This window comes from Chanos chanos, chromosome 7, assembly GCF_902362185.1.
Source record: "Chanos chanos chromosome 7, fChaCha1.1, whole genome shotgun sequence".
In the NCBI taxonomy this organism is placed as follows: Eukaryota; Metazoa; Chordata; class Actinopteri; order Gonorynchiformes; family Chanidae; genus Chanos; species Chanos chanos.
The window spans coordinates 35,418,027-35,441,698 of NC_044501.1; the positions used below are offsets into that span (position 1 = coordinate 35,418,027).

Sequence of the window (23,672 nt, forward strand, 5' to 3'; positions counted from 1 at the left end):
GTGATGGCCGCGTATGTTAAGCAGTGGGTCTGCTGGCTGTCAGTGTTTCGATTTGCTATAAATACAGCTTGGCAGTAATCCAAAGGTTTGTCCCCTGCAGAGGTGAGTGACCTTAGGCAGGAAACTGAAGGGACCGATGCAAAGTCTCCCTCATTGGACTCCCAGTCCAGATCAAGATGCCTACACGTTGTCGCAAAGGCAAACAGAGATGCTGAAGAAGTCCGGCAAATGTGGAGAAGGCCCACCAAAAACAAGGCCGCTGTTACAATGCCCGGCGAACAGCTCTCAACCGGAGGACTTGGTGTGGGTCGGAGCCCATCCACTGTCCAGGGCCGATGCTATTTACATGGCAAAGTTGGCCCCAAAATGGAAAGGGCCAGCCATAGTCCTAAAGCAGTTCGGATTCGCCAACTACCTGGTAGTTTTCCCCACCAGTCCAGAGCAGGGAGACGCCTATCATGTAGAGAACCTAAAAACATGTTATGGCCTCAAGGTGCTCTCTTCTGTGGAGGGAGTGAGGGTATGAAACTGCCACAGTGGCCTGTTACTACATGTATATGTGTGCTCTGAAATGATGTAAGATGTATATGTGTGTATATGCGTGTTGCACACGGGAAGAGTAATACTTCCTCCAACTACTAGGTGAGAGTAGCCAACCACTCCTCATTGTTGTCATTTTTCTGTCTGTCCTGTCTTACAACAATGGGAAAAAAACATTTCATCAGTGGTTCAAATGTGATTTGTTTTCCTTTTTTTCTGTTAGACATGACTTTTATGTGAAATCCCTTGAAGGACAAGCTGAAAGACCTGCCTTCTAATGCATTGTATTTTAGAGTTCAGTAGGTTTCCTGTAAATAGCCAATGTATTTGATCAGAGGTAGCTTTGATTTTTCAGGATATACTTTTGTAATCAGATCTGACTCATTTTTTGATCCTTTAGATCTATATTCAGCTAAGCTCATGTTCTGAAGCCTGAAAATTTTATTCTATTTTATTCCACTAGAAATGAACAAAATTCTCGGTATGCAACTCACAAACTATTTTTTGAGCATCATGTGTAAAGTGGGAAAAAAACCCCAACAAGACATATTAAGCATGTAGCAATTTAAAGCATGTGGTCAGAGAATCACCTTCCAGCAAAACATTTGCACCTAGGTCTATCCTCCTTTCTCTCTCTACTCTACTCACCTAAGGCCCAGTGCTGACTGTGAGGTTGTTATTCCAGCAGTGCTCAGCAGAGGAGCTCTCACTGCTGCTAGTGAGTAAGATCTTCAACTGACAATGGTCCAGTTGCCAGAGTTTCATAAATCCCCCTCCACACTGTCATTTTCATTTCAGTGCTGTGATGTCATATGTCTTGCCTTTGCAATAATACCGTAACATCGTTGTGTTGCCATTGAAATAATACTGTCTGTTACAGGGTGTACTTAGAGGGTGGTATCACAAAGCTCTCTAAGTTCATAGGTGAGAAAGATCAGATGATTGTTTTTTCCCCATCAAAATGAGAAGGATGAAAAATACACTTACAAATCACTTGTGTCCCAGATCTATTGTAAAGAACCCTTGGGCATTCTTTATGAGGTCAGGGTTGAAGTATGGATAGAGTCTGTCACTGAAAGACTTATCAGTGAAAGGGCAGAGTATGAGACATTATAGGTTGAGGTTTCCTGTAGGTTTCCTGTGAGTAACCGACATCTGATCAGAAGTAAACTTAATGTTTGAATATATTCTTTTGTAATCGTGTTTGGCTCATTTTTAGATTGTTTTTCATCTTTTATAACTATGAACTTCTCATTTATTCAAAGTTGACTTTTTCATAATTGTTTTGGGTAATGTTTGTGTGTGTGGGTGCACAGACACATATCACAGTAAGATGAACTCAGTTCACAATCAAGAATAACAGGAAGCTCAATCAAAACACACACCAGTCAAAACAATGTCACCATATTGCTGTGTACCAACCTGCATAATTTGTCTACTTTCTGTGTTGGGCAGTGACATTAGGCAGAAACATGCACCTATAAGTAAAACTGTACATCATACATCACATCAGACAACTGGCAACTGCAAGGTAGTTATGTTATTTAAAATTATGACTAGGAAAAAAAATATCCATCTGAAAATCAGGTTAAAGATCCCCATTTAACCAAAAATCTGTGCTCCATATTTGGGGTTTTATGTATGTACTGCATCAGGATGGTTTGATGCTATGTATCTGGTGTGTTCTTACTGACTTCTTCTTCAACCCTGTTTTCTGAGTCAGACATCAGAAGCTCTTTATTTACAGCCATTTCTCTCTTTGCTTTTGTGAGGTTGATTTTTAAATCTGAACCCAAACAATTATGCACACAAGCACAAAGAGCACATAAACACATGTGAAAGAAAAAGCCATCAAAATAAAAGTCAGTAATATCACAAATGTTCCTGATAAAAAATTAAATCCTCTCTGAACAGGTGTCTGAACAGGTCTCTGAACTCTTTCCACAACAAACCACTCTGATGCTGTCAAACACGGCCATGTAGAGGAGGGGGTGAATGCACATGTTGAGTGTGGCAAATCCCTTTGTTACTTGGTATGCATCGTACTGCAAACACGTTTTCTCCTTCAGATAATGGTGATAAGTTTGCAGAATGTGATAGGGAATAAAAGACAGGGCATAGAGTGTGCACACTGAGCCCACCAACAAAGCCACTTTCCTTTTCTCCTGTGGTGTGATGGTGACACTCTTGAAAACCACCCTAATTACACCTATGTATGATGCAAAAGTCAGCACCAGCGGTATCAAAAACCCCAGCACAGTCAGAGAAAGTCTGTAATTTAAGTACGGAATCTTATCTCCTTTGCTCTTAGAGACACAGAGGGTAATATTACTTTCATCTATAGGTTCTGTACTTGCATATTTGAGAACTGGTGAAGAGATGATAGCTACTATGACCCAGACTAACACACTGGTGATCTTGGCATGTTTAGGGCGCACATGGCTATGTGTGAAGAGGGGATAAACAATAGCTATGTATCTGTTTACACTGATGCACAAAATGAAAAAAATGCTCGCGTAGAGGTTACAGGTGAAAAGGAAACGCTCAATTTTGCATGCAGCGACACCAAAGGTCCAGTTTTTGTCGTTTGAGTAGTAAGTGATGAGTAGCGGCAGTGTTAGTACATAGAGGAGGTCACTGATGATGAGGTTACAGGAGAAGACCACTCCAGTGTGCCAGTTCTGTCTTTCTTTTGTCAGCAGCAGGACCAGAGCAAAGACGTTGCCAAGAAATCCCACGCAGAATTCAACTCCGTACATAGGAGGGAGCAGCTTCTTTTGAAATTCATAGCTGCAGTTCGTTGATGTGTTGAGCATTTTCCTCTTCTTCTTGTATTGGTCAGAGCAGAACAAGCTAGAGAAGTGAACAAGGGAGTGAACAAAAGAACAAGATGACAATAAGTTATTAAATATGTATGTGCACCTCTCTCTTTCTCTCTCTCTCTCTCTCTCTCTCTCTCCTTCTCTCTCGCTCTCTGTTGTCTGGATGTTATACTGTCGTATAGTACAGTGTGGTATACTGTAATTCACTAAAGAAAAAATCAGATGAGTATTTACAGTCTGTAGATTATCAGCACTTCTATGTACCATTAAAGTTCAGGAGCATAATTACATTTACACCACTATTCTACATTTGGGAGTTTATCGTGATCTAAGGACTTTGTTAGGTCGTGTGTTTTGCGTATTTCAACAATATTTCAAAGTTCAAGTATAACATTGTTTTTCCTGTTACTAGCAACATTCGCGTCTCAAAGGCACGAGACTTACAATTTCCGACCTCAAAATTCACAAGTTACCGAGAGAATCATTAAAACACAAGACACGGAGCAATACGCACTGATGTGAGTAAACAGTGCCACTAAAATAATTTACTGAAAATATCCATTCGTATATTTACGTAGACTACTAATGTAAGTGTACCTCACATTCTTTCAATGGGAAAACTGTAATGCATTTCCAGAGCCTCGGAAATGAAAACCCAAACATGCTAAAACAACAATAAGTCCTATTTAACTGACACAACTGTATCTGTAGCGCACCTTATCACAATGCAAGCTAGCAAGGCAGTTTCACCTCATGAATTCCCTTCCCGAAAGCTGTGCGCGCAGTAGACGAAGACAAATCGAGCGTCTGATCGTGCCTTTGTTACGTTGTCCTTGTTCAATAGTCTCTGTTAAATCCAGTTTGAGACTTAAACATATGACTTTTATGTCCTGACCCTCCTACATGCGTACATTTTGAACACTCTTCATTGTGGATGTGATCATCGCTTTTCAGTGTTTAATTTCAGGAAACCACGAATACTTAGAGTACTATAAGCGACACAAACATGTAACTCTTTTCACACTCAGTTGCTTTCAAAGTGCAGGAAACCATAACAGGCTGGTTGACTCACACTCAGCTCCGCGCAGGCCTCATACAGTTCAAAACTTTGTTAAAGAGAGAGAGAGAGAGAGAGAGAGAGAGAGAGAGAGAGAAAGTTAACTGACACAGGGGTAAATGGAATTGTTCTTGAAACCGAATTTCAGCAATCTGTGACGGGAAAAACTGTATACTTATAAAATAAAGAATAATTATAAAACAAACATGTAAAACTGTAATGGTAACTGTCGTTGTCAACTCAGGTTTGGAGACGTGCACATGGTTGGCGTAACTGACATACTGATGTACTATCAGGGACACTGTTCGCGGCAATACTGATAATACCTCAAATTTCAGAAATTAGCGGGGTGTAACGGAATCTTTGGGAGAAACCAAACAACCTCACATAGATTGTAGAATAGGGGAAATGATCAACCCTGTTTTGATAGTAACGTCCACTTACCAGCATTATTCAGTAGGGGAAAAAAAGAAAGAAAAAAACCCTCAGATAAGTAGCCCAATGAATGAATGAATGGGCTAGCAAGGCCCATGATCTGTCACAAACGTAAGTTCGAAATAGCTGCAGTTTCATAGCGCTCAGCAAGCTGGCAGTTTTTCAAACGTACATTACAAACGCGTCTGTTTTTGTTTCTTATTTAGAAATACAGATGCATCTATAGATAGGACCAGACTTTTCGGCCGCGTTCCCTGTAGTGATTAGGTCATGAAACAAACTCTTCAGGCAAGCCACATAAGTTTAGCGAATATGGAAATAGGACGGAAGCTCATTTCGGAGAGGATGCTGCTGGTAGAAAATTCTGCGCATAAACAACAGTCGCACACTGAAAACGGAAAATTAAAACGGAACGTCTATGTTTGATGTCACTTTTCTCATCTTAACTGTGGCCCGCATATATTTTTGTTCCACATGAAGGCTACTAATACCGACACCAATTGATTTGACGAAATATCGAAAAGTGGGTCAGAAAACATTTGAATTAGTGTGCAGGCGATACGTCAGTAGGTCAGACAGTTGTTCACTGTAACTATCAAATATCTGTGTGGTCTAAGCGAGAAGCATGTGGCTGAGTGGTGGCATGAGATTTTCACATATTTTCACAATTATACTTTCATTACGATACACACTCATCCTGGTCCTGGACCCGCCCAACAAGTCTGTAGTTAAAAACTGATTAGGGAGTATGTAACTGAATTTAAATACAGAATAAAATGTCTACTCACCCTGGGCGCAGTGTTTATCGTGATCTTTTTCTCTTTTTTCCCACCAGCGCACAGTAATAGAGCTCTCACTGCTGATAACCTGTAAAGTTTGCTAAAACCACTTTCATTTCCGCGCCGTGATGTCATATGTCTTGCCATTGCGGTGATGCTGTAATGGATTTCTATCTGCTTCACGGTGTTCTTAGAGGATAGCATCACAAATCCCCCGAAGCTCATAGGAAAGAAAAATCAGATGATTGTTTTTAAATCAACTTGTGGAGAAAGAGAAAGACACTTACATGTCATTTGAGCCTCCCGTTTATTGTAGAGAACTCTTAGGGATTCTTTATGAGAAGAATAAAGTGCATGATAACAGAAAATAAATGTTGAAATTCCAATGGATATTTAATTGAATTAATTATTAACTGAAGTGGGGGAGAGCAGGTGTGGCTATCACACAAGTTGTCACAGAGCTCATATCTCTTAAACTGGAGGGCGCTGTGACTAAATTCAAGTACAGAAATGTGCATCCTTATGATCTGTGAGCCAAAGTTGATCTTTACATCTTTGTTGTTTACTTCTTTGTTCCAGTCCAGTGGATGCCCAATCCAGAGAATGTCAGTTTTTTGACAACTTAGAGGAAATCCTGAGAAGGCACAAGTTTGGTCCAGAAGATATATGGAACATGGATGAAACTGGTGTGATCACAGTCCACAGACCTGACAAGAATGTTGGCAAGGTGTGGTTGCAAACAGGTCATCTCAATTTCACCAGCAGAAAGAGGCACGGTAATCATGAATTACAGTGACTGTCCAGTGATGGCCTCAGCTATGCCCAGGACAATGGTGTGGCCATGATCTCGTTCCCTTTGCACTGTTCTCACCATCTCCAGCCATTTGAGCCATTAAAGAAACACAGATGCACCACCTGTGAGGCCTGAATGCTGGGAACCCTGGGAAGATGATGAAGATTTCTACCATTCCACAAGATTCTAGAATTTATTCGTTACATGCTTGATTGTTCAAGTACAGTAGCAGTGAAATGATTAGCAACAACTCCGACACCATCAACTGTGCATTACAGTCCATGTAATGCTATAATCAAAAGGTATAATAAAATGAAACAGAAGAAATATACAAACTAAACCTATATACAGTAAGTAGCAGAGAAACAAGATAAATTAAAAAATAAGCTATATACAGAGCAGTGCCATTGGTAGTGTGAAAGGAAGAAGTGACAACTGCAGGAGTTTAAACAGTTAGCATAAGGTGTAGCAAGGATGCATCGTGCAAAAGGTACAGGTGTATAACAGTTTGTAATGGTATGTAATGTAATGTGAGGTGCTGCAGAAATGCAGTGTGCATAATGGATGAAGGGTATGTATTGGATGTGTGTTATGTGGGGTTGTAAGTGTTTATAGACCGTATGGCCTGGGGGGAGAAGCTCCTTCTCATCCTCTTTGTTTTGGCCATGATGGAGCGTAGACGCTTGCCAGAGGGCAGCCACTGAAACAGTTTGTGGTTGGGGTGGTGAGTGTCCTTAATGATCTTGTTAGCCCTGGATCTGCACCGGCAGGTGTAGATGCTCTGGAGGCAGGGCAATGCAGTCCTGGTGATGCGTTCGGCACACCAGATCACTCTGTGGAGAGCTTTCCTTCCCAGAGAGCTGCAATTGCCGCACCGGGCGGCGATCCTTCCAGAGAGCACAGCCTCTGCCATGGTGGTATGGAAGGATCTCTGCAGCGCTGTAGAGAATTTAAATTTCCTCAGCCGTCTGAGTTGATACAAGCGCTGCCTAGCCTTCTTCACCAGAGTGGTGATGTGTGTGGTCCATGTCACGTCCTCAGAGAAGTGAACTCCGAGGTACCTGCAGCTACTCATAATCTCCACCAGGGTCTTGCAGATCCTGAGTCGTACATCGTGGATCCCCTGCTTGTCCTTCCTGAAGTCAATCACCATCTCCTTGGTCTTGGAGACATTCAGGTCCAAGTTGTTGTCCTTACAGCATGATGACAGCACCTCCACCTCGGCCAAGTAGGCAGGCTCATTGTTGTTGGAGATCAGGCCTACCACCAATGTGTCGCTGTGTCAGTGATGTTGGAGCTGTGTGTGGCTATGCAATCACAGGTGTAAAGGGAGTAGATCGGAGGACTCAGAACACAGCCTTGGGGGGGATGCTGGTGTCGAGGATTCGGGTGCTGGAGGAGCGCTTTCCAATCCTCACCACCTGTGGTCTGCCAGTGAGGAAGCTCTGGATCCAGGAGCAGAGTGAGGAGCTCAACCCTAGGTTCCTGAGCTTGGTAACCAGTCTGAGGGGGACTATAGTACTGAAAGCCGAGCTGAAGTCAATGAACAGCAGGCAGGTGTAATTCCCCTTGCCGATGCCCAGGTGGGAGAGGGTGGAATGGAAGATGTGGGAGGTGGCGTCGTCAGTGCTCCTATTGGCGTGATAGGCGAACTGATGCGGGTGTAATGAGCCAATCAGAGATGAGCAGATGAAGCCTTTGATGATTCTCTGGAAGCACTTCATCACCACAGATGTCAGAGCGGCAGGACGGTAATCATTTAAGCAGGCTGGGTTGGGCTTCTTGGGTACAGGGATGGTGGTGGACGTTTTTAGGCACGTGGGGATGACAGAATGAGCCAGGGACAGATTGAAAATGGGGGTAAACACCGGGGCTAGTTGGTCAGCACGTGGTTTTAGCCCCCGCCCAGGGATGACTTGGTGTAGTGCTCGTTAATGGTGTTGTGTAATGTGGCCAGAGCAGTGTTTGTGTCTGTCTGCGGTGGATTATAAACGACAATGGTGATGACTATGGAGAATTCGCGGGGCAGGCAGAAAGGGTGACACCAGGGGTCTCAAACTCCAGTCCTGGAGGGCCAGGGTCCTGCTGTTTTTCTTGTAGACCAACTAAATAGAATCTCTGATTGGCTGAAGAGTGTCCACACCTGTTTTCAAGGTGAAAATCAACAGGTAACTAAGAGGTGAAAACAAAAATCAGCAGGACCCCGGCCCTCCAGGACCGGAGTTTGAGACCCCTGGGCGACAGAGTATCGTTAGGTGTTCAAGCATGGGCGAGCAGGAGTGCGATGGAACAGAAACATTCCTTGGATCACACCAGTTGTCGTTGGTCATGAAACACACTCCGCCACCTTTAGATTTGCCGGAGTCCTCCGTCCTATCCATGGGAAAAACAAAGAATGTTTCGGAAGGTTGAATGGCATGATCCGGCACCATAGGGGAGAGCCGAGTCTATGTGAAACAAATGATGGCCCACCAAAAACAAGGCCGCTGTTAAAATGCCCGGTGAAAAAAGTTGATTTCCAACCAGAGGACTTGGTGTGGATCACAGCCCATCCACTGTCCAGGGCTGATGCTATTTACATGGCAAAGTTGGCCCCAAAATAGAGAGGGCCAGCCATAGTCCTAAAGCAGTTCGGGTCCGCCAACTACCTGGTAGTTTTCCCCACCAGTCCAGAGCAGGGAGACACCTATCATATAGAGAACCTAAAAACATATTATGGCCCCAAGGTGCTCTCCTCTGTGGGGGGAGTTGGGGTATGAAACTGCCACAGTGGCCTGTTACTACATGCATATGTGTGCTCTGAAATTATGCAAGATGTATATGTGTGTATATGCGTGTTGCACATAGGAATAGTAGTACTTCCTCCAGCCACTAGGTGTTAGTAGCCAACCACTCATAGTTGTCATTTTTCTGTCTGTCCTGTCTTACAACAATGAAAAAAAAACGTTTCATCAGTGATTCAAATGTGATTTGTTTTCCTTTTTTTCTGTTAGACATGACTTTTATGTGAAATCTCTTGAGGGACAAGCTGAAAGACCCGCCTACTAATACAGCAGGTTTCCTGTAAGTAGCCAATGTATTTGATCAGAGGTAGCTTTGATTTTTTATGGTAATATTTTTGTAATCTGGTCTGACTCATTTTTTGATCCTTTAGATCTATATTCAGCTAAGCTCAGGTTCTGAAGCTTGAGAATTTTATTCTATTTTATTCTACTAGAAATGAACAAAATTCTTGGTATGCAACTCACAAACTATTTTTTGAGCATCATGCGTAAAGTGGGGAAAAAAACCCCCAACAAGACATATTAAGCATGTAGCAATTTAAAGCATGTGGTCAGAGAATCACCTTCCAGCAAAACATTTGCACCTAGGTCTATCCTCCTTTCTCTCTCTACTCTACTCACCTAAGGCCCAGTGCTGACTGTGAGGATTTTATTCCAGCAGTGCTTAGCAGAGGAGCTCTCACTGCTGCTAGTGAGTAAGATCTTCAACTGACAATGGTCCAGTTGCCAGAGTTTCATAAATCCCCCTCCACACTGTCATTTTCATTTCAGTGCTGTGATGTCATATGTCTTGCCTTTGCAATAATACTGTAATATTGTTGTGTTGGCATTGAAATAATACTGTCTGTTACAGGGTGTACTTAGAGGGTGGTATCACAAAGCTCTCTAAGTTCATAGGTGAGAATGATCAATGATTTTTTTCCCCATCAAAATGAAAGGATGAAAAATACACTTACAAATCACTTGTGTCCCAGATCTATTGTAAAGAACCCTTGGGCATTCTTTATGAGGTCAGGGTTGAAGTATGGATAGAGTCTGTCACTGAAAGACTTATCAGTGAAAGGGCAGAGTATGAGACATTATAGGTTGAGGTTTCTTGTAGGTTTCCTGAGTAACCAACATCTGATCAGAAGTAAACTTAATGTTTGAATATATTCTTTTGTAATCGTGTTTGGCTCATTTTTAGATTGTTTTTCATCTTTTATAACTATGAGCTTCTCTTTTATTCAAAGTTGACTCTTTCATAATTGTTTTGGGTAATGTTTGTGTGTGTGGGTGCACAGACACATATCATAGTAAGATGAACTCAGTTCACAATCAAGAATAACAGGAAGCTCAATCAAAACACACAACAGTCAAAACAATGTCACCATATTGCTGTGTACCAACCTGCATAATTTGTCTACTTTCTGTGTTGGGCAGTGACATTAGACAGAAACATGCACCTATAAGTAAAACTGTACATCATACATCACATCAGACAACTGGCAACTGCAAGGTAGTTATGCTATTTAAAATTATGACTAGAAAAAAAAAATATCCATCAGAAAATCAGGTTGAAGATCCCCATTTAACCAGAAATCTGTGCTCCATATTTGGGGTTTTATGTATGTACTGCATCAGGATGGTTTGATGCTATGTATCTGGTGTGTTCTTATTGACTTCTTCTTCAACCCTTTTTTCAAAGTCAGACATCAGAAGCTCTTTATTTACAGCCATTTCTCTCTTTGCTTTTGTGTGGCTGTTTTTGAAATCTAGACCCAAACAATTATGCACACAAGCACAAAGAGCACATAAACACATGTTTTTGGAAAGAAAAAGCAATCAAAATAAAAGTCAGTAATATCACAAATGTTCCTGATAAAAAATTAAATCCTCTCTGAACAGGTGTCTGAACGGGTCTCTGAACTCTTTCCACAACAAACCACTCTGATGCTGTCAAACACGGCCATGTAGAGGAGGGGGTGAATGCACATGTTGAGTGTGGCAAATCCCTTCGATATTTGGTATGCATCGTACTGCAAACACGTTCTCTTCTTCAGGGAATAGTGATAAGTTTGCAGAATGTGATAGGGAATAAAAGACAGGGCATAGAGAGTGCACACTGAGCCCACCAACAAAGCCACTTTCCTTTTCTCCTGTGGCGTGATGGTGGTACTTTTGAAAACCACCCTAATTACACCTATGTATGATGCAAAAGTCAACACCAGCGGTATCAAAAACCCCAGCACAGTCAGAGAAAGTCTGTAATTGAAGTGCGAAAGTTCAATCTCAGCTCCTTTGATCGCAGAGACACATAGGGTAATGTTATTTGTCTCTATGGGTTCTGTACTAGCATATTTGAGAACTGGTGAAGAGATGATAGCTACTATGACCCAGACTAACACACTGGTGATCTTGGCATGTTTAGGGCGTACATAGCTATGTGTGAAGAGGGGATGAACAATAGCTATATATCTGTTTACACTGATGCACAAAATGAAAAAAATGCTCACATAGAGGTTACAGGTGAAAAGGAAACGCTCAATTTTGCATGCAGCGACACCAAAGGTCCAGTTTTTGTTGTTTGAGTAGTAAGTGATGAGTAGCGGCAGGGTTAGTACATAGAGGAGGTCACTGATGATGAGGTTACAGGAGAAGACCACTCCAGTGTGCCAGTTCTGTCTTTCTTTTGTCAGCAGCAGGACCAGAGCAAAGACATTGCCGAGAAATCCCACGCAGAATTCAACTCCATACATAGGAGGGAGCAGCTTCTCTTGAAATTCAAAACTACAATTCACTGAATTGTTGAGCATTTTCCTATCCGTCTTGTCTTGGCCGGTGAAGAACAAGCTAGAGAAGTGAACAAGCATGTGAAGAAAAGAACAAGATGACAATAAGTTATTAAATATGTATGTGCATCTCTCTCTCTCTCTCTCTCTCTCTCTCTCTGTTGTCTGGAGAGAAAACAGAGAGAGAGAGAGAGAGAGAGAGAGTGATCGTAATCCTGCTAAATGTGAATGCAATCATTTATGTAAAACATGTAATGCATTGAAAATGTTATACTAAACTTTAGTATAGTGTGGTATAAGTTACAAAAAAAAAACCAAAGAAAAAAGATATTTACAGTCTGTAGATTATCAGCACTTCTATGTACCATTAAAGTTCAGTATAATTACATTTACACCACTATTCTACATTTGGGAGTTTATCGTGATCTAAGGATTTTGTTAGGTCGTGTGTTTTGGGTATTTCAACAGTATTTCAAGTATAAGATTGCTTTTCCTGTTACCAGAAACATTCGCGTCTCAAAGGCACGAGACTTACAATTTCCGACAACAAAATTCACACGTTACCGAGAGAATCATTAAAACACAAGACACGGAGCAATACGCACTGATGTGAGTAAACAGTGCCACTAAAATAATTTACTGAAAATATCTATTCGTATATTTACGTAGACTACTAATGTAAGTGTACCTCACATTCTTTCAATGGGAAAACTGTAATGCATTTCCAGAGCCTCGGAAATGATAACCCAAACATGCTAAAACAACAATAAGTCCTATTTAACTGACACAACTGTATCAACAGGTAGCGCACCTTATCACAATGCAAGCTAGCAAGGCAGTTTCACTTCATGAATTCCCTTCCCGAAAGTTGTGCGCGCAGTAGACGAAGACAAATCGAGCGTCTGATCGTGCCTTTGTTACGTTGTCCTTGTTCAATAGTCTCTATTAAATCCAGTTTGAGACTTAAACATATGACTTTTATGTCCTGACCTTCCTATATGCGTACATTTTAAACACTCTTCATTTTAGGTCTTCGTTGTGGATGTGGTCATCGCTTTTCAATGTTTAATTTTAGGAAACCACGAATACTTGGAGTACTAGGCTATAAGCGACACAAACATGTAACTCTTTTCACACTCAGTTGCTTTCAAAGTGCAGGAAACCATAACTGGTTGACTCACACTCAGCTCTGCGCAGGGCGCATATAGTTCAAAACTTTGTTAAAAAAAAAAGAGAGAGAGAGAGAGAGAGAGAGAGAGTTAACTGACACAGGGGTAAATGGAATTGTTCTTGAAACTGAATTTCTGTAATCTGTGACGGGAAAAACTGCATACTTATAAAATAAAGAATAATTATAAAACAAACATGTAAAACTGTAATGGTAACTGTCGTTGTCAACTCAGGTTTGGAGACGTGCACGTGGTGGGCGTAACTGACATACTGACACACTGTCACTGACTCTGTTCGCGGCAATACTGATAAAAACTCAAACTTCAGAAATAAGCGGGGTGTAACGGAATCTTTGAGAGAAACCAAACAACCTCACATAGACTGTAGAATAGGGGAAATGATCAACCCTGTTTTGATAGTAAAGTTCACTAAACAGCATTATTCAGGAGAAAAAAAAGAAAGAAAAAAACCCTCAGATAAGTAGCCCAATGAATGAATGAATGGACTAGCAAGGCTTATTATCTGTCACAAACGTAAGTTCGAAATAGCTGCAGTTTCAGGCGCTCAGCAAGCTTGCAGTTTTTCAAACGTACATTACAAACGCGTCTGTTTTTGTTTCTTATTTAGAAATACAGATGCATCTATAGATAGGACCAGACTTGTCGGCCGCGTTCCTTACCTTATAGTGATTAGTTCATGAAACAAACTCTTCAGGCAAGCCACATAAGTTTAGCGAATATGTAAAAATAACGGAAGCTCATTTCGGAGAGGATGCTGCTGGTAGAAAATTCTGCGCATAAACAACAGTCGCACACTGAAAACGGAACGTCTATATTTGATGTCACTTTTCTCATCTTAAGTGTGGCCCGAATATATTTTTGTTCCACATGAAGGCTACTAATACCGACACCAATTGATTTGATATCGAAAAGTCGGTCAGAAAACATTTGAACTAGTGTGCAGGCGATACGTCAGTAGGTCAGACTGTGTGGGCTAAGCGAGAAGCATGTGGCTGAGAGGTGGCATGAGATTTTCACGTATTTTAATTTTTATACTTTCATTATGATACACACTCATCCTGGTCCTGGACCCGACCTAAATGTCTGCAGTTAAACACTGATTAATGAGTACGTAACTGAATTTAAATACAATGCAAAATGTCTACTCACCCTGGGCGCAGTGCTGATCGTGACTGATCTTTTCCAGCGCACAGTAATAGAGCTCTCACTGCTGTTGGTGAGTTAGATCTTTACGGTCAATGATAACCTATACAGTTTGCTAAAACCACTTTCATTTCCGCGTCGCGATGTCATATGTCTTGCCATTGCGGTGATGTTGTAATGGATTTCTATCTGCTTCACGGTGTTCTTAGAGGATAGTATCACAAATCCCCCGAAGCTCATAGGAAAGAAAAATCAGATGATTGTTTTTAAATCAATTTGTGGAGAAAGAGAAAGACACTTACATGTCATCTGAGCCTCCCATTTATTGTAAAGAACTCTTAGGGATTCCTTATGAGAAGAATAAAGTGCATGATTACAGAAAATAAATGTTGAAATTCCAATGGATATTTAATTGAATTAATTATTAACTGACATAGGGGAGAGCAGGTGTGGCTATCACACAGGTTGTCACAGAGCTCATATCTCTTAAACTAGAGGGCACTGTGACTAAATTCAAGTACAGAAATGTGCATCCTTATGATCTGTGAGCCAAAGTTGATCTTTACATCTTTGCTGTTTACTTCTTTGTTCCAATCCAGTGGATGCCCAATCCAGAGAATGTCAGTTTTTTGACAACTTAGAGGAAATCCTGAGAAGGCACAAGTTTGGTCCAGAAGATATATGGAACATGGATGAAACTGGTGTGATCACAGTCCACAGACCTGACAAGAATGTTGGCAAGGTGTGGTTGCAAACAGGTCATCTCAATTTCACCCGCAGAAAGAGGCACGATAATCATGAATTACAGTGACTGTCCAGTGATGGCCTCAGCTATGCCCAAGACAATGGTGTGGCCATGATCTCGTTCCCTTTGCACTGTTCTCACCATCTCCAGCCATTTGAGCCATTAAAGAAACACAGATGCACCACCTGTGAGGCCTGAATGCTGGGAACCCTGGGAAGATGATGAAGATTTCTACCATTCCACAAGATTCTAGAATTTATTCGTTACATGCTTGATTGTTCAAGTACAGTAGCAGTGAAATGACTAGCAACAACTCCGACACCATCAACTGTGTGAACATAAGGCAATAGTGTAAACAAAGTTTTAATAAAAATTAAAGAGGGAAATATAAAAACTAAACATATATACAGCTATAATAAAAAGCTATAATAAAATGAAACAGAAGAAATATACAAATTAAACCTATATACAGTAAGTAGCAGAGAAACTTAAAAAATAAAAAATAAGCTATATGCAGAGCAGTGCCATTGGTAGTGTGACAGGAAGAAGTGACAACTGCAGGAGTTTAAACAGTTAGCATAAGGTGTAGCAAGGATGCATCGTGCAAAAGGTACAGGTGTATAACAGTTTGTAATGGTATGTAATGTAATGTGAGGTGCTGCAGAAATACAGTGCGCATAATGGATGAAGGGTATGTATTGGTTGTGTGTTATGTGGGGTTGTAAGTGTTTATAGACCGTATGGCCTGGGGGGAGAAGCTCCTTCTCATCCTCTTTGTTTTGGTCATGATGGAGCGTAGACGCTTGCCAGAGGGCAGCCACTGAAACAGTTTGTGGTTGGGGTGGTGAGTGTCCTTAATGATCTTGTTAGCCCTGGATCTGCACCGGCAGGTGTAGATGCTCTGGAGGCAGGGCAATGCAGTCCTGGTGATGCGTTCGGCACACCAGATCACTCTGTGGAGAGCTTTCCTTCCCAGAGAGCTGCAATTGCCGCACCGGGCGGCGATCTTTCCAGAGAGCACAGCCTCTGCCGTGGTGGTATGGAAGGATCTCTGCAGCGCTGTAGAGAATTTAAATTTCCTCAGCCGTCTGAGTTGATACAAGCGCTGCCTAGCCTTCTTCACCAGAGTGGTGATGTGTGTGGTCCATGTCACGTCCTCAGAGAAGTGAACTCCGAGGTACCTGCAGCTACTCATAATCTCCACCAGGGTCTTGCAGATCCTGAGTCGTACATCGTGGATCCCCTGCTTGTCCTTCCTGAAGTCAATCACCATCTCCTTGGTCTTGGAGACATTCAGGTCCAAGTTGTTGTCCTTACAGCATGATGACAGCACCTCCACCTCGGCCAAGTAGGCAGGCTCATTGTTGTTGGAGATCAGGCCTACCACCAATGTGTCACTGTGTCAGTGATGTTGGAGCTGTGTGTGGCTATGCAATCACAGGTGTAAAGGGAGTAGATCGGAGGACTCAGAACACAGCCTTGGGGGGTGCTGGTGTTGAGGATTTGGGTGCTGGAGGAGTGCTTCCCAATCCTCACCACCTGTGGTCTGCCAGTGAGGAAGCTCTGGATCCAGGAGCAGAGTGAGGAGCTCAACCCTAGGTTCCTGAGCTTGGTAACCAGTCTGAGGGGGACTATAGTATTGAAAGCCGAGCTGAAGTCAGTGAACAGCAGGCACGCATAATTCCCCTTGCCGATGCTCAGGTGGGAGAGAGTGGAATGGAAGATGTGGGAGATGGCGTCGTCAGTACTCGTACTGGGGTGATAGGTGAACTGTAATGAGCCAATCAGAGATGAGCAGATGAAGCCTTTGATGATTCTCTCGAAACACTTCATCACCACAGAGGTCAGAGCAGCAGGGCGGTAATCATTTAAGCAGGCTGGGTTGGGCTTCTTGGGTACAGGGATGATGGTGGACGTTTTTAGGCACGTGGGGATGACAGAATGAGCCAGGGACAGATTGAAAATGGGGGTAAACACCGGGGCTAGTTGGTCAGCACGTGGTTTTAGCCCCTGCCCAGGGATGACTTGGTGTAGTGCTTGTTAATGGTGTTGTGTAATGTGGCCAGAGCAGTGTTTGTGTCTGTCTGCGGTGGATTATAAACGACAATGGTGATGACTGAGGAGAATTCGCGGGGCAGGCAGAAAGGGCGACAGAGTATCGCTAGGTGTTCAAGCATGGGCGAGCAGGAGTGCCACGGAACAGAAACATTCCTTGGATCACACCAGTTGTCGTTGGTCATGAAACACACTCCGCCACCTTTAGATTTGCCAGACTCCTCCGTCCTATCCATGGGAAAAACAAGGAATGTTTCGGAAGGTTGAATGGCATGATCCAGCACCATAGGTGAGAGTCGAGTCTCTGTGAAACAAAGGATGTTGCAGTCTCGCGCGTTCTTTTGGAAGCGGATCCGGGCCTTGATGTCGTCTAGTTTATTGTCCAAGGATTGAATATTTGGAAGCAGGATACTGGGCAGGGTTGGACGATGTGTACCTGCTCACAGTCTGTTTCGGACTGTAGCGCGTTTTTCCCAGTGTCTCTTCCCTCTGACCTTAAAACCTCTTGTTGTAATAACCTATTGTTGTAATAACCTTTTATAATCTTGATGTTTTTGTTCCTCACAGTTAATATTTAAATATTTTTTTATAACTTCCTGTCTATGTATCCTTTGTTCCCAGACTCCAATTAGAGAGCATTTGTTTGATATTTCAGGAGTGTGAACCCCTCCTCATAGATGTCATTTTTCCTGTCTTTCCTCCCTTAAACCATCAACAGTTCAAATACACTATTAGGTCCATATTAACCTGTTTTTTTATATTGTTAGACACATGAAACCCCTTAAAAGCTGGCCAATTAAATCAAAGTATTTAAAAATTGATAGCATCTCAGGTTTCCTCTAACTGATCAATATATGTAATCCGATGTAATTTTAATGCTTCATTATGTTGTTTTTTTTTTTAGATATGTTTAGCTTATTCTTTATTTTGAACTTATTACGAACCTTTGATTTGTTCAAAGTTGATTATCATCAATTTTACTCTTATTTTATTAGAAATTGCCAGCGTTACAAGTGTATATATATGAGTGTCAGACCTGCTTCCAGCCAATCCTCTGCTCAGCCTCGCCCACGTTCTGAGTCTCCTGAGTTTTAACACACCTGCAGCAAATTCACCCAATCACCACTGGGGAATTTAAGGACTGCTGTCACAGGCACCTCTTTGTGAGGTATTGAGCTTCCTCTACTGAATGTTTCTTTGGTGCTTGTATCTGTTATTCCGTTCCTGTGTTTGACCTATTTGCCTGCCCTTTTGACCCTGCTCATTGTCTTTCGATTTTGGATTGTTTGTACGGATTCCTGTTTGCTCTCCATTTGATTTTTGACCCTGGTTTGTGTTTTTGACTGTTCCTGAGGATTCTGATTTGGATTATGTTGAACTAATTTATTAAAGTACCAGAGCTCTGCACTTGGGCCTTCCGTCGCTGTCATCACAATGAGCATCATGCATGAACTGAAAAAAAAAAGTTGCCAACATGTTATCATTAACTATTTAATTGATTATCCACAATTTCAAGTATGTTATTAGAAGAAATAATAATTGGAATTGTCTTCCACTAAATCATTTGCACATGAGTATATCTTCCTTTTCTCGCTCTACAATCCTTTTACCTTTGATTTGTCCTTTGACTTGAGATATTATAGATGTGATGTTTAAAAGTTTTGAAACTCCAAAATAAGTGCATAAAGGTGAATGAATAGTTTGGCTGGGATGGATTCATACACTTATTTCAGGAAACAAAGAAATGCAAGCATATGTCCAAATTTCAAAGCTAAATTTACGTTCCTTTGCTTAACTGTTCTGTGTAATGTATGTATGTGGCACAAACAGGAAGCTCACGCAAAACAAATGACTGTAAAAATAAAGTCACCACAATGCAGAACAGAAACCTCCATAATTTCTGGGTTGTTTTGGGCAGTGACATCAACCATTATTTAGCAAGACTAAAAAAGTCAGATGTATGTAATTCAACAGTATGGTGATAAGCATCTGGTCCGTTTGTCGGCAAACAAACTAACAGTACTGAGAAATGCTAGCATGTAGAGATACATACATACATACATACAGACGCATTATTGATTCCTTGTTCAACCCCGATGTCTGTGAATACTGTTAGTAAAGAGTATGTCTTTCCACAACAAAGTGTCTTGGTACTGTCAAACACAGCCATGTAGAGGAGGGGGTGAATGCACATGTATATTTGGTATGCGTCGTACCGAATGTTGCCGACACAATGCCACGTTGTCTCCGTTCGGAATATATCGATAAATATGCCAAATAAAAGACAGGCCATAGAGTGTGCACTCCGAGTATACCAAGCCACTTTCCTTTTCTGCTTTGACCTGATTTTGGCATTTTTGAAAACCACCCTAACTAGACCTATGATGCACAAGTCAGCACCAAGTTATCAAGAACCCGAGCACAGTCAGAGAAAGTCTGTAATAGAAGTGCGAACGTTCAATCTCAGCTCCTTTGATCTTAGAGACACAGAGGGTAATATTATTTTTCTCTATGGGTTGTGTACTGGCATATTTGAGAACTGGTGAAGAGATGATAGCTACTATGACCCAGACTAACACACTGGTGATCTTGGCATGTTTAGGGCGCACATGGCTATGTGTGAAGAGGGGATGAACAATAGCTATATATCTGTTTACACTGATGCACAAAATGAAAAAAATGCTCACGTAGAGGTTACAGGTGAAAAGGAAACGCTCAGTTTTGCATGCAGCAACACCAAAGGTCCAGTTTTTGTCGTTTGAGTAGTAAGTGATGAGTAGCGGCAGTGTTAGTACATAGAGGAGGTCACTGATGATGAGGTTACAGGAGAAGACCACTCCAGTGTGCCAGTTCTGCCTTTCTTTTGTCAGCAGCAGGACCAGAGCAAAGACATTGCCGAGAAATCCGATGCAGAATTCAACTCCATACATAGGAGGGAGCAGCTTCTCTTGAAATTCAGAGCTGCAATTCAGTGATGTGTTGAGCATTTTCCTCTCCTTTTCGTCCTCTGTTTGTGACACGCTGTACAGAAGGTCAGGAACACAATGGTGAAAAATGAGCTAGAGGAGTGAACAAGTGAGTGAAGAAAAGAACAAGATGACAATAAGTTGTAAGTATCATAAATATATATATGCATCTTTCTCTCTCTAAAGAGATAAAGGGGGAGGAGAGAGAGAGAGCAAGAGAAGGGGGAAAACAAAGAACTTCATAAACTGTTAATTTTAGCATTTCCTTCCCTCTAGTTCCACTTTATTTTGATCATAATCTTGATAATTGTGAGTGTGGTCCTTTACATAAAACATGTAATACCTTGAAAAGTGTTAAACTATATCATAGTATATTATAGTATACTTTAATTCGGCGAAAGTAAATTGAATATGTACCATCTGTGGATTCATACATGTCAGCACTTTTATACATCACTGGCATTCAGCATAACTATATTTATACCACCATTCTACATATTGAAAGTTTATCATGATCTTAGGAGCGTGTTAGGCAGTGCATGTATGTACTTCAAATGTATTTTAAAGACGTTCGTGTACACGAGGTTGCTTTCCTATGACTAACCACATTTGAGTCACAGAGCCACAGTACTTAACTTCCACCTCCGCTACGGACAAATTAGCATCGCACCCCCTCAATCACACATTCTCTCTCACACTCACTCTCTCTCTCTCTCTCTCTCTCTCTCTCTCTCTCTCTCTCTCTCTCTCTCTCTCACTCACACACACACACACACACACACACACACATATATATATATCATGCATTCCAGTAAACCCTTGTAAGGCTGGTTCTCGTATCTCAGAAACGTAACTACCATAAAATTCATTGGAAACATTTTAATGTACTTCGGAGTCCAAAAAATTGACCACAAGATTGGATTGGCTAATACAACACTAAAGCCCACGAAATGGACAAAGTTATTTCAATAGACAACTTAGCATAACAAAAACCAACACGGAATTTCCCCTCTCTTAATTTCGCACTGCATATTAATTGCGCGCAGAGACATAGGGTGTGACGATATAAGGTGTGCGTGTCAGATGCCCTTGTTACACTGTTCTTCCTGGATGCTTAACCACATCAATTTTAAATTCAAAATTATGGTTTTTCAGTGTCCTTACTTTTAACACTACTCATTTTTTTGTCATGATTCTGGTGATAATCGCTGTTAAGACTGGCAAAGCACGAGCACTGGGATCTAAATGAAAAATGAGTTAAATATGTACTGTACGCGCACAGTGGCGCCGCGAGCGCCGCTATTCTCAAGGTGCAGGAAATTAAAGTCTGGTGAAAGCCTGCGCTCAGCCTCCGTCTAGATACAGGAGGTCCAAATCGCTCTTCGTCCAAAGAAGAAGAAGAAGAAGAAGAAGAAGAAGAAGAAGAAGAAAATACCCGAAGCCTCGTTCGAAAGAAGCCGAGAAAAAATAAATAAATTCGTAAACAGTAGAAAACCATGAGACAGACAGTTGTACCATATTCGGCAGACTACAAATTCCAGAGAGCAGTATGGTTATGCTGTATGGCCATAAAACAGTATGTTTGATTTAAATTTTCAACTCTTTTGGCTTTTTTCTGTGAGGGACCATTACAGGCACCATGTGTGTCGATATGGCGGGGGGCGGGGGTGACGACCTGACTTCTGCTTGCCTAGGTGAAAGAACCGCTGCATGCCACTGACTCACACACTTTCGGTTAGACAGATAATTTTAGCCAGTATATGAGGACGACGGACGCTTAATACAAGGATGCTGCTGCACCGCAATTCTGCAAAAAAATGCAATGCAAAATGTCCCCTCCCTGTCTGCGACTTTCTGGTCTGATTTCCTTTTGCATCTATACTTAGAGCCAGAAGTAAGAAGTAAGAAGTAGGAAGATGTAAGTACAACAATTGTAATGATTATGTTAATAATGATAAGATGTTTCAGGTATCTGGTTCGTGACACTATCAGTGTTGTAGTTAGTAAGTGAACCATCTCTCTGAACTGACTGTCTCAAAATTTTAAAATTTCAGAATATTTCAGGGTAGTTTTTTTTTTGTTTTGTTTTAATATTGCATGAGGATATTGGTGTGATAATATCAATAGAAAATGATGTAGGCTTTATTATGTAATATTCATTTTATATAGCCTACACACATCGGTGTTTGTCAAAGTGTGTGCCAGCAGTACAGTATTATCACCACCAGAGGGCGGTGGAGAGAGCACATTGGGACTTTTCCATGACTTGACCACTCACTCATCTGACTCCTCAGCCACACCTGCTCGTCACCTTTCATCTTTTTGTTTGTCTAGAAAAGGCCTTGTTTTACATCTCTGTGCTCAGTTATGAATGACTCCAGCTTGTATCAAATGAATGATGTTCTCCAGCTCTCATTGTGACCTGCTCTGTGCAGATGTAAATTCTTGTGTCTTTGTCCATTGTTCTCCTCTCAACTAAACTTTGCTTTGATCATTGTTTAATTACAATCTTTGTTTTATTTGAATTCATGCCTTGTTCTTAGGCGCTGCAAGTGCACTCAAAGCTGGCACCATTTATATCTTCTCATCCTCCTCTTCCCCATCAGTGTTTGTCACTCTCTTCTGTTTCCCAGTCACAGCTGATGACCAATAGAATTCAACAAAAAGACACATGCAGCTGGGCTTTAAATGTCCTGATGCTCCACATGTGATGTACTTCTTGTGATATCACTATTTTTGTCTTGCACGAATTTCTGTTTTTCAGTTTTACACAGTAAACATTACAGACAGAAATAAAATCTTCCGACACCTTTAACACAGACGGTATCATGTGTATCTGTATTGTAAGGGCTTCCAGGGGTTAAAATATTACGTCTTATTCAATATTCAGCATAGAGCAAAAGGGACGTCATCCTGAGAGTGAGACAGCACATATCCACTTTTGTATCATTTTCTTATTAACATAGTCACCATGATCTACACAATCAGTATAAAAGACATCATCTTATCCCGAGGTTAATAAAAAGCTTATAAAAACACGAAGTTTATACATTGTATGTCACATATACAGGTTGTTGCTGAAGGAGCTTCTCTCCACTGGAACCAAGCTCTTCTCTATTGACATTTGGCAGTTGAAAAAGAAAATCTGTTTTTAGAAAACAGATGTAGTAAAATACAGGATAAATATTTAGAGACTGTGATTTATAACCGGAGGTAAAACCTCAAACATTCAGTCTAAAACCATGGGATTATGGATCACCTGGAGTACATGTGACTACTTCTTTTGTTGGGATAAACAGTAGAGGAAATGAGTCAAGATAAAGAGTTATGTACTTTAATGTTAATATAACAAATCAATACTAAGCAGTGTATGAAACTGATATCTTGGATTGGTCTATGTGTGTTAATAATAAACCATACTAGGTACTTTCCAGCCTGTTTAAGTTGACATGACCTCGTCTTGGGTTTGGTCTCATCTTGAATGTCAAGACCACAATAAGAAACAAGGTGCCATTGCTGCTCTTTCTCATGACTAATCTCATAACCACGTACAGGAAGTGCTCCTGAGCATAGATGAGAGTGTACATTGCCAC

General features: G+C 41.4%; 2 protein-coding genes across 2 annotated transcripts; both read right to left on the bottom strand.

The window, feature by feature from the left end:
* Window positions 1–2,435: 2,435 nt before the first annotated feature.
* LOC115816276 (P2Y purinoceptor 11-like) lies at window positions 2,436–3,356 on the bottom strand. The gene has a single exon (XM_030779239.1). The coding sequence runs from the start codon at window positions 3,354–3,356 to the stop codon at window positions 2,436–2,438; it is 921 nt and encodes a 306-aa protein (XP_030635099.1).
* A 7,721-nt stretch (window positions 3,357–11,077) lies between these two features.
* On the bottom strand, window positions 11,078–12,004 carry LOC115816277 (P2Y purinoceptor 11-like). The gene has a single exon (XM_030779240.1). The coding sequence runs from the start codon at window positions 12,002–12,004 to the stop codon at window positions 11,078–11,080; it is 927 nt and encodes a 308-aa protein (XP_030635100.1).
* Window positions 12,005–23,672: the final 11,668 nt, after the last annotated feature.